Genomic DNA, 15,000 nt, shown 5'->3' with positions numbered 1-15,000 from the left:
CCTCCCCCTCCCCGCCTTCCCCTTCGCTCAAACCACCCTACTCTCTCCCTGGCCTGCGTTCGTTGTCGGACCAAAGTAAAATTGATCTGCTTGGGTCCTGGATTTATTCTTTGTTTTCGTAAATGTCTCTCGTGAGTCATACACAAAACTAAACAGGATTTCCGTTCACGATTTCATGATCATCGCCCATGCGTTTCGCCATGTGCTGAGGCATATAGTTGCACGAAAATAAAAGAAAAGCAGATGTAAATTTCACCTCATTACAACACTCACGAGTCATGGTGCCAACAATTTGAAGAGCAATACACAATTGAATCAAGGATAAAAATGTCTCGTCAGATTGTGCTGTGCATGCATTTTCGCCAGTTACATAACAGTTTATATGGACACCTTCATCTCGTTTTGTATGTCTTCAAGTAATTAAGTTCTGATAAAGACTTAATGGTAACTCAACGAGTCGACTTCCTATTCTGAGCACACGCAGTTGGTCCCTCATCCAGAAACCATCGCACAAGACAGTCAGCTGTTGATGTGATAGTTACAACGATTGAGATGACTATAGCATGATCCCAAATCGATAGCATCATTGGCAATATATCATATTTTCTTTTATTTGTCGATTTTATTAATATCTTCTACAACACTAGTACTGTGATTCAAATTTTATGTAAATGAAATTTTAAATATGTGGCGGGAATCCTGGCCTACTGTCGTCTGCTGGTTAAAGAAGAAAATGGGATATTAATTCTAGACATGAAATGTTTCCCTTTAAGTTTTTCCTTATTTCTATATTTCATAGTTATCAAGACCTCTATTTTGATAATTTGTATTTTTCTAGATTATGTGGAAGAGGAAAGAATTTATATTATTTACCTACATATATATATATCGTCTCAAACCAGACATGCTTGTACTGTGTGCCTTATAAAGTACGCAATAAATATATAAAATGATGAATACAACATAAACTTACCACATAGAACTGATCATAGAAAGGAAGAAACCCTATTCCAAGTTCATGTTTGCCAGGTCATCTAATCATCAATAACAGCAGCAGCAGCAGCAGCAGCAGCCTCGGTTGAGCTCGAACACTAGGTTCCATCGTTCTTGAAGTCAGTTGTCGATGATTGTTACCGAAAGGAGGAGCCAATATCTCTGTGAGTCTAAATTATATTCAGTGTAAACATGGCAGAAAATATGGAAGTCAGGCAAAGAACAGGAGTCACCGAAGAGAAAGCAGAGCAGGTAATTTATTTCTTTTTATGATTTACAAATAAGATTACATACATGAAGGTGTTGACCCGTATATTTTCAATGTAAACCTACCAACGCAAAATACATGTGTTCGTCATGGACACTTGCATTGCTTGAAATGGCTGAGGCCGTTCTTCCCAGGGCATTGCATACATTGGTGATGACAGTCAGATCAACTGAATGTTAAAAATACAATAGTGATGAAATCTTTGAGGATTGGGGAAGGCGCTACGGTGAACGCAGGTTGTTGAATGTTGTTCAGTGTTGGGACAGTAAGACGTCAAATCAAACTCTTCTCTATCGCCAAAAGGGCACGTTATGAGATGAAATGCTTATTATCAGTAAATAGTATAATGGCATATCACTGACATAATTTGAATGGGCGAGGAAAATAAGAACAAAGTACAAGAAGGGCTTGTGAATAGCAAATCAAACCAAAACCAGCTAGTAGTAAGTAGTTACCAATCATTACTGTAGGTAAGGTAACTGGGATCACTGAGAATTTAATTTATAAAGATAATGAACGTTTATACTAAGTTAACATTTTATTTATTTGTATACATTTTGTTAAAAATACAAAAACATGATAACTCGATTTCTATATGCCTATGTAGGTTTTTGGGTTAGCATTATATCAGTAATTTGATGAGCATGACAACCCAACCCAGTAATTATTAATTTTTGGATGGGAATTATTTTCATCGGTTATTATTGTATCCTTATTTCCTTGTTTTTATTGACTGTTAGGGGGTGATTTAGATATTGAGGTCCGATTTACCTGTTGGTAGTAATTTGGATGTCACTGTGGCCCACTTCCAGTGTCAACATAATATAAAGAAATACACTATTCTTGCTAGAAATGAAATATTTTCCATTATCCAAATATTCTAAAATATACCCACACATACATCATTCATCATGCTCTACAGTATATTGCTTTAAGTAATGTAGACTACTACAGACACTGATATGTTTAGGGCATTATGCACTACAAGGACTGTTGTATTCTTCTTAGCAAGTTCTCTTGTGATGTGGCATCTTTTGGGTAACTCCACGTTTCATATCGTCTTTCAATCATGAATATTTATTTTCTGCCCTCACTTAAGGATCTTTCTCAGGGGAGGTTAGTATATATATATATATATATGATCACATGAACAATTGCCACCCCAGACGTCGACAGAGTGACAATTCTTCACGTGGGCCATCCTGGGTTTACAATTCTTTGGATTTATAAGTTGGTGACAATAAGCGCAACCCTCATTCAGCCTAAACCAATCTTTATTCCACATTTGATATTCGGCATACTGGGGTGACAATTCTTCAGGTGGAATCTCATGGGGTGATTCTTCTTCATCTGGGCATATATGTATATATATATAATATATATATATATATATATATACATACATATATATATATATATATATATATATATATATATATATAAACAACTACAATCCACTTTATTTCTAAGCCATCAAAGGCCAGCATGCTTGAAATTGAAATGTGGTACTACCCAGGACTCGAACCAGGTATCCTCATGACAAGTGCGATAGTGACTTTCCAACTAGGCCATCAAGCTTGATGGCCTAGTTGGAAAGTCACTATCGCAATTGTCATGAGGATACCCGGTTCGAGTCCTGGGTAGTACCACATTTCAATTTCAAGCATGCTGGCCTTTGATGGCTTAGAATTAAAGTGCATTGTGGTTGTTAAAATATATATTTCTGTATTTTCCAATCTTTGGTATTACTCTTTTCTGCCCGTAATGTGTAGCTCACTATTTTCAAAGTTATTCCTTGTCATCGTAAGCCTTGACATTTTGTTACATGTTTGAAATTAACTTCCTTAATTAAGATCCCCAGCTGGTTCTTCTTCAGTATGAAATTGTACTCATGCAATTTTGTTATTGTCTTTACATTATGTATTTCAGTCTTAGGTATAGTTTCTGTTTATCTTGCAATGGACATCATAATTTTAATAGGTTGAAAGTCGCCAATGTTTGGGGATTGCAGTCTTAGTCTTACAACTCGTATCTCGCTCTTGTTTATTCAGCTGTAGAAAAAAAGAGCTTTGTCGATTGCTGAAAGCTTGTAGCCAAAAGTCACCCCTAGTTGAAGTTTGCCAAGAGTTGTCAGTCCTATCTTTTGGGCACATACATTGCATATACACCTATGTCTCTTAATCCAACACTAATTCCCAAAGGGAGTTCATGTCCTGGGCCCAAACATACATGGAAGTGGCGGCTGGATGAGCATTGAATTAAGAGACCTAGGTGTATGTACAAATCACTGTCCAGTATGCCTGTATGGTTGTATATTTGGTTTTTATGAATCTTTGTGGTGTCATTCAGCAAACCATTTTTTGCTGAACTCGCTCCTCACAATGGCCACATTTTGCCATTGATCCGTCTGTATCTGTTGCCACTTTCGTGTGGTCTCCATGTTTTTATTTCCCAATTTGCTAATTTCTTTCAGAGGAGACGAGGCTCTTGCCACATATAAAAACTTTCTTTATTTCTTAGAGCAGATGCCCTTCCTAATCTCTATGTCCTGATCATGATTCCAACCCACATACAGTAAACCCTTGATATAACAGACAATATGGGGACAGGTGTCTGTCATTGCAGTGAGACCTCTCATTAACGGACATTAATTAGCTGTGTTTTTGGTGTTTTGGAGTGGTTTTTGGGTGGCATAGTGATTGCATGCACTAAACAGCAGCACCAAAAGCACTGAAAACACCACAAACACGGCTAATTAACGTTCGTTAATGAGAGGTTTCACTGTACATCCGAATATCCGTTATATCTGATGGAAATACCAGACAGATCTGTTTTATCCTGAAGTTTGTCTGGTATTAGAAATTACAGTAAACCCTTGATATAACAAACGATATGGGGACAGGAATCTGTTGTTATAACCAAGGATCCCTTGCTGTAACGGATGAAAATCAGTTATAGCAAGGGTTTGTCCGATCAGATTTTTTGTCCATTTTATCTGATATCCGTTATATTGAGATCTGTAATATCAAGGTTTTACTGTAGATGGTTGCCAGATGTCCATCCTACTGCTGAGCCATAGCATGGCCCAGGGTGTTTATGCACCCTTAAGACGGCTCTATTCTTGGAAGATTTCCTGATGTTCTGGCATACATGACCTCACCATCCATTATGGTGACCATAGGTCACTTCCAGATTTTACTTTATATCCAATTTTTATATTTTACCATGATCAGATTTTCTAAAGAATTGAGGTCAGAATCACTTAAATTACATAAAAAACAGTTGCCTCAAAGAATGGTGCTTCGGCTATAGCAGTATCATGTTTTGCAATAAATAATGCTCTTTGATGGGAACTAATGCATTTCTGACAAGGGCACTACTTCAAAAATAAGAAAATGCATATAAAAACCACAATCATGTTTTGCAATTAATAATGCTCTTTGATGGGAACTAATGCATTTCTGACAAGGGTACTACTTCAAAAATAAGAAAATGTATATAAAAACCAGAGGTAATAACAGAGCAAGTAAGTGCAACTCGTTTCTGTATAAAGAGAAATGCATCCTCATCCTAACTAGGATTTTCCCCTTACTATAACCAGACTACCCAAGAAGTTAACTTGAATTTAAAAGTTAATTTTTACTACAGTCAGTCACATCGGCAAGAAGTTGTTTCCATTTGCATTAAGAATGACAGAATTTTCTTCCAGCTTTTTAGTGTATTTCTCATCTGGTTAATATTTTGTGCACAAATATTCTTAGATTTGATGATACCAGTTCCCTTGAAAATCTTGAACTCTGTAAAATCAACTAAGTTTTACTTTTTAGGAAGAAAGGTTCACATATTTTAGGGTGTTTTTGTACGAGTTCTTTCATACACTTAATATCAGTTTTGTTGCTTACTTCTTATTTTTCCCTATCCATCAATGTCCTTAATGATATTTAGGGACCCTACAGATATGGCATATTCCAAATGTGAATAGACTAATGATCTATCATATGATTTATGATAGTTGGACTTATGAAGTCAAAAGATTGTACTATTAATTCTGGGATTTTGATTGCTTTCGCTGGTGCAAGAATACAATTCTTATATTATCCCATGAAGTCAAAAGATTGTGCTATTAATTCTGGGATCTTGTTTGCTTTCGCTGGTGCAAAAATACAATTCTTATATTATCCTATATACTCCCCAGATTTTTTAATAACTTGTAGTTGCTATTGTTTTTACCTGTATGCATAACTTCATGCTTAATTTGATTGAATTTCATTAGGCACTTTGGAGATCATTGCAATAGTTTGTTCTAGATATCTTGAATATTGATTTGATTAAAGGGATCATTTGTTATTTCCCAAGTAAATTGTTCTAGATCTTGGTTATAAAACATACAAAGAAAAACTAAATATACTGGAACTGCCAAAGTTAGATGAGCGGAGAAAAATGTGATTTAATGGCAATATTTAGAACCACGAGAGAAGTGGATGTGACTAGAACATCAGAGAATGGGAGGGAGACTTAGTGTAGATATCATAGTTAAACAAAGAGCAGGAGATATTTACTACTTGGTCATATTTACTCTAATTTCTACTAAATATATCATGTAGCACAGATGCTTCACTTTGAGGTGTTTCTTTTATGAATATGGAATTAAAATTGCTGTTTAAGATATTGCACATACATTTTACTCAGATATGAACGAGTGTGTGTGTTTTTGGATGGCCGTGTTCTGGATCACTGGGAGCAGGTTGTTGTAGATACAGATGAATTGTTGCCACGAGTTTCCCTGGCTGGAAATTTGGAACCTCTCTGTTGCTGGCAATGGTCTGTGGGCCCTCCCATAGATCTTTCCTAAGAAAACTTGGACAGTTGTATTTGTATTATGTGTAATAATGGGCGATGAAGGGGACAGTCACCAATTGTCTGTTCTTATGTGAAAAGGTGGAGGAAATACAATGGCAATTGATATGGAGAGATCTTGAGACTCTTCTGGCGACCTAATGTCATCACCTTGTAGCTGCACTTCATGATAGAAATGAAGGTGTTCACAGGTTTTCAGAGAAATTATTCTCTGATATCCATCTTGGAGGACCTTCACTAGGGGGTTCCCATCATTGGCTGATATTATAGATGCTGAAGTAGAGTGCTAAATGTTGCTAGAATTGTTTTCTTGTTGTATCCTTTGGGCTATGCTTGTGTGATGTGAGGGGTGAGTTAATTTGGGGCCTCGAGCATAGAACTGTGTGCCCATCAGGAAAAATAGTAAATATATGTAAAAAAGTTTTCCAAATATTGTTTGAGATGTGAATTGCACAACCATCCAAAGAGGATAATGCCCATAGCACAAATGGTTTGAAAGAAAATGTATAGGAGTAAAGTGAGCAAGGGCACTAAGATTGTGCCTCAGCCATGGAAAACAATATAGCTCAGTAGGCGAACAGCTCAGAAATGTCTTCAAGCAGACACCTAGATGTTTTAAGACTTAAGAAGACTATTGCTATTTTGCAAGGCTGATTAAATGAAGCGGCCTTGCTGTGGATGTGCTGTGTCTTGCTGCATTGCTTCTGACCCAGTGCAGAGGGTGAGATGCAGGTAGGGGTGGTGAGTGGGAATGGAGTATGTGGGGTTATGAGTGGGAGTGGATTTATGCCATTGACTTTGGCTACCTTCCTTGTAAGGGGAAAAAACCCTTGGTATATGTATTGTTATTTTAATTATGAAACTTCTTGATAATCATTTATATGAACAATACATTGGTAATTTGTATCCTTATGTCATGAGACTCACGGTAGTCTCATCACATTGAGACAGGACATTCTGAAGTTAAAAGAGCCCTCACTGCCTGGGTACTATGTGACTTAACACTTAGGTAAGCATAAATGTTGTTCTACTGAGTAAGAAAATCATTAGTTTAATGCTGCTCTCTATATAATGAAGCCATGAAAACCCTTTACAGGGATTAAGATGTGTGCACCCATCATACCAAGACCTCATGGTCCTTGTATAAATGTATGATAGACTAATATATTGGACTTTCATAAGCCCCTTAGTCCTCCTAACAATTTTTATCCTACATGGATACAAATTGCAAATAGATAGTTCCCATAGAACCTCAAAAATATTTTGTGAAGCATAATCTTGTTTCCAAACGTTAATTGTTAAGTTTCCTTGACTGGAAATTCAGTCCCACAGCAGTCTGCAGCACTCTTGGGCCTTCAGGTAGATCTCTCCAGGAAGAAATATTGAAGTGAGGTCTTTGCTACACAGTGCTAAGTGTAGTTATGTTTCTCTGTCACTGTCTGGTAGGAGGAAGGAAGAGGTCTTTATTTCTCAATTTTCCTTGGATGAAAAGTGGAGGATAAATACCCGAAGCAGATAGAGAGATATCTTGGGCCTGGTCCAGAAACTGAGTGCCAGCCTCCTGAGGCTGCACCACCAGATGTAAGGGAGGGTGTTAATTTGATTTAGGCATGACAAAGGTGTACCCATCTTCTGTGGCTGTCTCACAGGTCCACCACATGTGGGATCCCATCATTTGTCCCATTTACTTTTTGCTCTTAATATAGCTTGGTGTAATTGTATTAATAAGAAAAATTTAAAGTAAATTAAATCATTTTAATTAGCAGTGGCTTTTGAGAGTTTGTGTGTACTATTTCAATTTATGGACTGGATTTGCTATTAACACCATTTCTCTTGCCTCCAAAGTAACCATATCTGCCATGATATGCAATATCTCAGTAGCTTTTTCTCTATTGATGTTGATAGAATTAGCTCCTCTGGTAGGGCACAAGCAAGGATGTTTAAAGGAATATCACACCTTTAGTTTAAGCAGTCTTGTGTTTGTGTGTGTGTATTTTATATAGGAATAGGGTGACTATCAGAGTTCTTGCATTACTGTTATCTCTCTCCATCATAGTGTGAAGAGGTGTGCAAGTTTTATCCACCATAGTGATAAAATTAGATGAAGTTGTTGGAATGCTAAGAAATGCCCTCATAAAATGGCATTATGTGGAGCAGAAGCTGTTTCATCATAGTGAAATTTCTGAATATCTAAGGTAATTTTTGTAACCTTCATAACATCAGTCAGTCAATCCATTGTCTCTGTTTCTCTTTGAGGAGACCAATGGCTCTTAGGGTCAGTGGCCACCAAGCAGACCATATGTCACTTGTGAAGGAACTATTGTATTGTGTATGCCGTTGCATCAAGGACAGACTGTTTCTGTGGCCAGATTTTGGTGCTATCTTAGACTTTGATAGTGTCCTAAATGCAAGCATGCTAGTGTAGTTTTTACATACATATACCAAGGCTTTTTCCCCCTTACAAGGGAGGTAGCCAAAAAGGAAAAGGCATAAAATCATTCCCACCCATTCCATCCCTGAATACACTCCACACCCCTCCACCCTACCTCTTATCTTAGCACCTCCTGGATGACGGGTCATCCCTGCACCTTGCCCACTGCCCTGGGTCAGAAGCAGTGTCGCCAGACACAGCACATCCATAGCTGTGTGGTTTTTACTTCTCTTAAAAGGGATTTTTCTGTGGGGGATGGTGTCCAGAGGTTTCAGTGAAGTATTGTTTGATGGTATGTCGTGAAGAGCTTGTTTAGTGATCTGGGTCTGAATGTGTGTTTGTGTGGTACGGGTGGTAGGTGGTTGTATATGCCAAAGTAGTATTTATTTATTCATTTATTTATTTTATTTTATTCTTAATTTTCATTCATGATAGAATTAAGATTTGTGACAGTTATGATCTGCTTTGTATAGAGACAGATGAGTTGGATTGTCGAGCAATTGAAAATTGGGTAGATGGTAGAAGATAGAAGTTAAGGTATGTGCATTGGTATATGAATGATCAAGAATTGGGAGGAGACAGTTGGAGGAAGAGGAGGATTTGACAGGTGTGATGGAATGCAAGAAAAGGACTTGTCATTGTGAGTGGAAGGAAACTGGAGGTAAAAAGAAATTGACAAGTCATTGCAAGACATGTGTAGAAAAAAGTTGTTTCAAGGTTTTGTGTGTTTTTTGAGTGTGTGTGAATGGAAGATGCATGGGATTTTAAGACAAAGGTGTGATCTTACTACATGACAAGATCAGTCTTTGAAACTAGTTGTTGCTAATGATTTAACAGAAATTAAATAAACTCTGTTACACTATGAATAATGTGTCTTCAAGTCTGTTGAACAAGTGGCATTCACTTATAGATGTTGAGGATCATTTTGCAAAGATTTGTGAAATGTCTCGGGATAGTGATCACTACCCAGAAGACATGATTGAATAGCACAGAGCTCTAGTATGATCAACATTAAAGAAAGTCATTAATCAATGACCAACCAAAGGGAATAAGATCCACTCCTCTTATTTTAAAACAGTTGAAATTATTTTGGACTTGTTGAAAAATCTTTTATTGTACAAGATTGAAAGGGTGAACTACGATGGGCACTAGCATGCAGTTATTGTGCAGAGTTGATATCAGATCGTCTTCACGACACCCATGGTGGAGCCTGTCAGCATCCTGAACTCCATTCATTCCCAAAGGCTAGCAGACACATAATGTTTTTTATTTTATTATTATTATTATTATTACTACCTAAGAGAAGATAACTGGCAACTGTTCTCCTCCTTGCTGGTGACAAAAAAGTACCACATTTCCACAAATCGTAGACAGCATTGCATAATTTTTTCTCTGAAAGATGCGTGAGGAAGTCCAAGGATTATTGCTAACTGCCATAATAGAGGGAACTCCATTGGAAGACAAGTCTTTATTGAATATAGGTTTTCACTCCAATGAGCGTAATGTACGTTCAGTAAAGGTTGCATTCTCTGATGATGTTTACTCTGCCAAAACTATTGGCAGCTGCCATCTTCAAACAACTACCCTGATGCTGCAGGTGTCTTGCGTGAATTGATATTCAACCGAGTTGGAACTTTGGTTAACAAGTTATTCATCCTTTTGATTAGAATGGGAATTGATTGTAACTAATTAACAAAAAAAAAGTATTGTTGTGATGCTGGGGATAGGTTTTGAGATTTTTACGAATAGTATGCTGCAGTTATGGATTTCTTATTGCATCCTGAGGAACATCTCTTTTGGATGTGATGTGATATTTGATTTGCTCCTGTATGTTTCCATCATCAGTGTGCTGATTAATGGGTTGGATTTGATGATGCTTTGGATAACATGGACCCTTGTTCAAATCCAGTGGCGACTGGTGATCTTTACTTGCCTTTAAAGTCTGAGCACAGCAGGCAAAAATGATGGATGTTTGTCACACAAATTCCTCCAGATGTGATTTTATTTTAGTTGTATATATATATATATTTCTTTTTTTTTTCTGTTCTTGATTGCAATCTCAACAAGGACACTTCCCATCCACTAAGAGTAATGATATATATATAAAGCTTTGCATTGGTGTTTATCTTTATCAACACAATACAGATTGGATTTGCTCCTGCTTCCCCACCCACCCTCTGCCCAAGAGTTTGTATGAACAATTAGTGGGACCATTAGCAAGAGGAATGTGTTGCATAATCAAGGACAGTGATAAGTGTTCGTTCATAGATGTTATCATTCCTTGAGTTCAAGCTAAAAGATTCATTGTGTCGGAGATGCAACACTGATAACATGTTTGATATAGAAAAATACATCTAGAATTAGGCCCGTCTCTGGGAGAGTTAAGAAAAGTAATGTGAAATTGAATGCAATGTAAATGACTTCTCAAGGTAATCATTAGTAATTAGAAAAATAATTACCCTACAAGAAGGAATTAATAAGGATTTCTGTGGAGGTATTTTTGACATGTTGCTGAAGAACTTCGTTGTGATGAATTTAAGAACTACATACATGTTTTACTTTTTTAGTAAAACATGTATGTAGTTCTGTGTAGTGTGAGTAAAATTTGACGCAGCCCGAAGGGATTTCTTCCCGTCTTCTCCTTTTATGGAGAGGGGGGTCGCTGATTTAATGAAGCGGCCTTGCTGTGGATGTGTTGTGTCTTGTGACACTGCTTCTGACCCAGGACAGTGGACAAGGTGCAGGGATGACCCGTCATCAGGAGGTGCTAAGATAAGAGGGAGGGTGGAGTGTATTCAGGGATGGAATGGGTGGGAATGATTTTATGCCTTTTCCTTTTTGGCTACCTCCCTTGCAAGGGGGAAAAAAGCCTTGGTATATGTATGTATGTACATACATGTTTTCATCCGGAACTCCAATCAAGACAGACATTCAAAGAAAAAAAAAAGCCTGGTTGATCATTTAGTCATTTTGTAGCATTGGATTGCTTTTTCAAGAGACCCGTAGCCTTTGGAATCCATCTGTTACCATTGGTTGGTCCATAGGTCACTCAGACAAGTCTATATTGTTGCCAGAAATGATAAAGAAATATGTTTTTCTGTGTATTTTTTGTTTAATTTGAGTCTATATAGTGGATGTTATGATATATCAGAGGGATGAGATGGATACCAGCGAGCAGTGGTCCCAAGATGGAGATCAGAAGGAATTGTCCCTCTGTCACCCATCTTTATATGTTAAGGAAAAAAAAATCTCAAATCGACACACCTCGCTTCCATGTAGAGATGCAGCCCCGAGGGGTTGGTACTATCTCTGAACTAGGCCCAAAATATCTGGATTTCACCGGTATATCCTCCCCCTTTTTGCCAGTGGGTTTGTAAGTTTTTGACATGGAAACTGTCCCACATTATTATAGCATGGACAACAGTCCAAAGTTTCTTGTCAGAGAGATTACAAGAAGGCCCAATAACTGTTGCCAGTGAAACCCAAGATAACAATTATTACTTTATCTTAGAAATTTGAACAAATAAAATAGATGCAATTTTTTTATGTGCACAGGTATTAGATCATAATACAAAAGTGTAAATCACATTCTTTTTATATAGAAGATGTTTGTTTACCTTTTTCTTATCCACGCTGACCTTTGCTTATCACTGGCGTGGATGGCATGAGTGGTTGTTTTTCATTTCTGCAATTTGATACCTTAATCTTTATTCAATAAGACTACTCATATGATTTAGCTTAATTTATATTTCACCTTTTTAATGAAAAAAAAATAATTATTTTATTTTAGCTTTGTCTTATTTACTTGATTTTATTTATTTTCTTGGTGATTGGTTGACTCTCCAGTTGCAGTGACTTACAAATTTGTCATTCTGAACTGTTCTTTAAGCTCATTGTGAAGAAACAGTTTATGTATTAGAGCATAAATAAAAAGAATTGCTTGCATTAGCAATAAATGCTTCAAAGATTCTCAAAATAATTTAAAATGAATAATGAACTTTACAAAAACCCATATAGAATACACTATAGTTCATGTTTCTCAGGATTAAAAATGGCACTTATGTGGGGTTCTAATTATGATTTTTGTTTTGAGTTTCACCAATTTGAAATTGTAGTCCTACAGTAACTAGCACTGGTCTTTAGGACTACCTGGTAAATCACTCTTGGAAAGAAATTTTGGATGGTTGCCTGTATTGTGTTAATGCACGTCTGCTTGTGTTAGCAGTGGCAGAAGGGGAGCAGGCACTAGCTAGGTGTCAACTGTTTTTGTATGAGAAAGTAGAAGGAAAGCAAACACGTTTGGAATTTTTTCTTTCCGTCTCTGTCTGTGTCTGCTTATCTTTTTTTTTTTTTTTTCTCTGTCTTCCACTCTCTCTCCCTCTCCTTCTTCCTCTCTCTCCCTCTCCTTCTTCCTCTCTCTCCCTCTCCTTCTTCCTCTCTCTCCCTCTCCTTCTTCCTCTCTCTCCCTCTCCTTCTTCCTCTCTCTCTCCCCCATTTCCTCCCCCTCTCCCTCCCTCCCTCCCTCCCTCCCTCGTGCAGAGGCCAACTCCAAGCCTGTGTCATGTGAGGGCATTTATAGGTTTTGAAGATTGGCAACTAGGAGACCTTCTTTCTGATGTCCACCACATGCGGGTACCTGCCATTGGTTCCAACGGAGTTGTGATCGCTAACAACACTTGGGTGTTTAGCATAGGAGTATCTATATCTTATCAGGGGATAAAAGATTACGCACATCTAGGGTGGCCTACTACCATATCATGAGCTGATAGATCATTCAAGGGTACTCAGGGTAACCTTTAATTGCGCATTTGTTATTACTATGGTATGAGTTACCTTCTCAGACAGTTTGGGCTGACTGATGAGTACCTGCAAATAATCCTGGAAGATGGACATCAGATAGAATCGGCTCCCTCCCACCCATCCTTGAAACTACCCCTTTATTACTGTATCTCAGAAATGTGAACAAATTTACATGTTTTTAATTTGTTATTTTTTCTCTCACGTTATGTTTAGACTACAGAGTTTTCTATCTTAGAATTTTCCTGAAATTGAAAGTTTGCAATATACGCAATGAAAAGCACATTATTGAAATATAGCTATATTTTTTAAAGTGATTATCTCTTTCCTCTTTCCGTTCAGCCCGTTCCCTTCTGTAACGACTTTACATATTTTATTTTGGAAGACGACAGACGATTTTATTCGGCTATGGACATGTCATCGTCTGCATGCTATAGTCAAGATTCGGTGAGTTTCTGTGACGTCATATCTCCTGTGACGTCATTCTTCTACCATGACGTCACTTCCACCCATGTAAACAAATGGCGTCAGAGGAGCTAGTGCTTCTTGTTATCTGGTCGCCGTTGCCCGAAAGTACCTGGCGACCCTAGGGCGCTCGGCGAACGTCTTGGGTGGTTGGTTCCTGTTGAACTTGAGGATGGGCGGGCGAATGTGTAATGCATTACTGCGTCTTGAAGAGCGAGGCGGGTTGTCCCGAAGGAGGAAGAGGAGGAGGTTGTGGTGGTGGAGGAGGAGAAAGAGGAGGAGGTAGTGGTGGTGGAGGAGGAGGAGGAAGTTGTGGTGGTGGTGAGGGAGGTGGTGGTGGAGGAGACGAGGAGCTCTTTAGAGATCGACCGACCTACTGTAGTGGTGGTTGTTAGGGGAGGAGGAGGAGGAGCGTTGGGGGTGACCACAGTGAGGTGTCTCTTCTTCTTTCGAAGCCTCTGTGAGGCTTAGAGGTCAACAACACTGCCGAGCCCACCTCCCCCCCTCCCCCCACTTGTAGGGTTGAACCCTTTGCCACATTCCATTTCTCTCACACACACACACACCAACGCGCGCGCGCGCACACACACGCACACACCAACACGCACACGCACACACCAACACGCACACGCACACACATATCCCTACTTCATTCGCTGTCTTCTTATTCTTTTTCTCTTCCCTCCCCTCTTCCCTCTCCCCTCTTCCCTCTCCCCTCTCCTCCTTCCCTCCCCTCCTTCCCTCCCTTCCCTCTTCCCTTCTTACTTCTCTTCTCTATCATCATCTCGTCCCACATCCAGTTCTTTGCCTACTTTTCCTAACCTCGTTATCCTTTTCTCCCCCATCGCCTTCCACTCCACTTCTTCCTCCCCCCCTTGCCCCTCCTTCATCTTTCTTTCCCCCTCTCCCTCCACTCCATCCTCTTCCCCTCTCCCTCCTCTCCCCCCTCTCCTTCCTCTCTCTTCTTCTCTCCCCCTCCTCCTCTCTCCCTTCTCCTTCCTCTCTCCCCTCTCCTTCCTCTCTCCCCTCTCCTTCCTCTCTCCCCTCTCCTTCCACTCCCCCGTCTCCTCCTTCTCCCCGTCTTCTTCCATTCCCTCCCTCTCCTTCCTCTCCCCTGTCTCCCTCTTCTCTCCCCACGCCTTCTGCTCCTCTCCTATCTCCTTCCTCTCCTCCCCCACTCCTTCCATTC

The 15,000-nt window shown here is 38.9% G+C and overlaps 1 protein-coding gene across 2 annotated transcripts in view; it reads left to right on the top strand.

Annotated features, from left to right (window-relative positions):
- Window positions 1-1,085: 1,085 nt before the first annotated feature.
- Cds (CDP-diacylglycerol synthase) overlaps window positions 1,086-15,000 on the top strand; it is an 88,205-nt gene continuing 74,290 nt past the window's right edge. The window contains exon 1 of one of the 2 annotated variants that reach the window (XM_076212090.1): window positions 1,086-1,245. In XM_076212090.1, coding sequence (XP_076068205.1) covers window positions 1,186-1,245 — 60 coding nt within the window. In that variant the 5' untranslated portion in view covers window positions 1,086-1,185. The remainder of the gene's footprint in view (window positions 1,246-15,000) is intronic. The other variant, XM_076212091.1, reaches the window with a different exon arrangement.

This window comes from Oratosquilla oratoria, chromosome 29, assembly GCF_046742065.1.
Source record: "Oratosquilla oratoria isolate Oo_2021 chromosome 29, ASM4674206v1, whole genome shotgun sequence".
In the NCBI taxonomy this organism is placed as follows: domain Eukaryota; kingdom Metazoa; phylum Arthropoda; class Malacostraca; order Stomatopoda; family Squillidae; genus Oratosquilla; species Oratosquilla oratoria.
The sequence above is the reverse complement of the archived record's forward strand: the minus strand, read 5'-3'. Positions and strand labels throughout refer to the sequence as shown.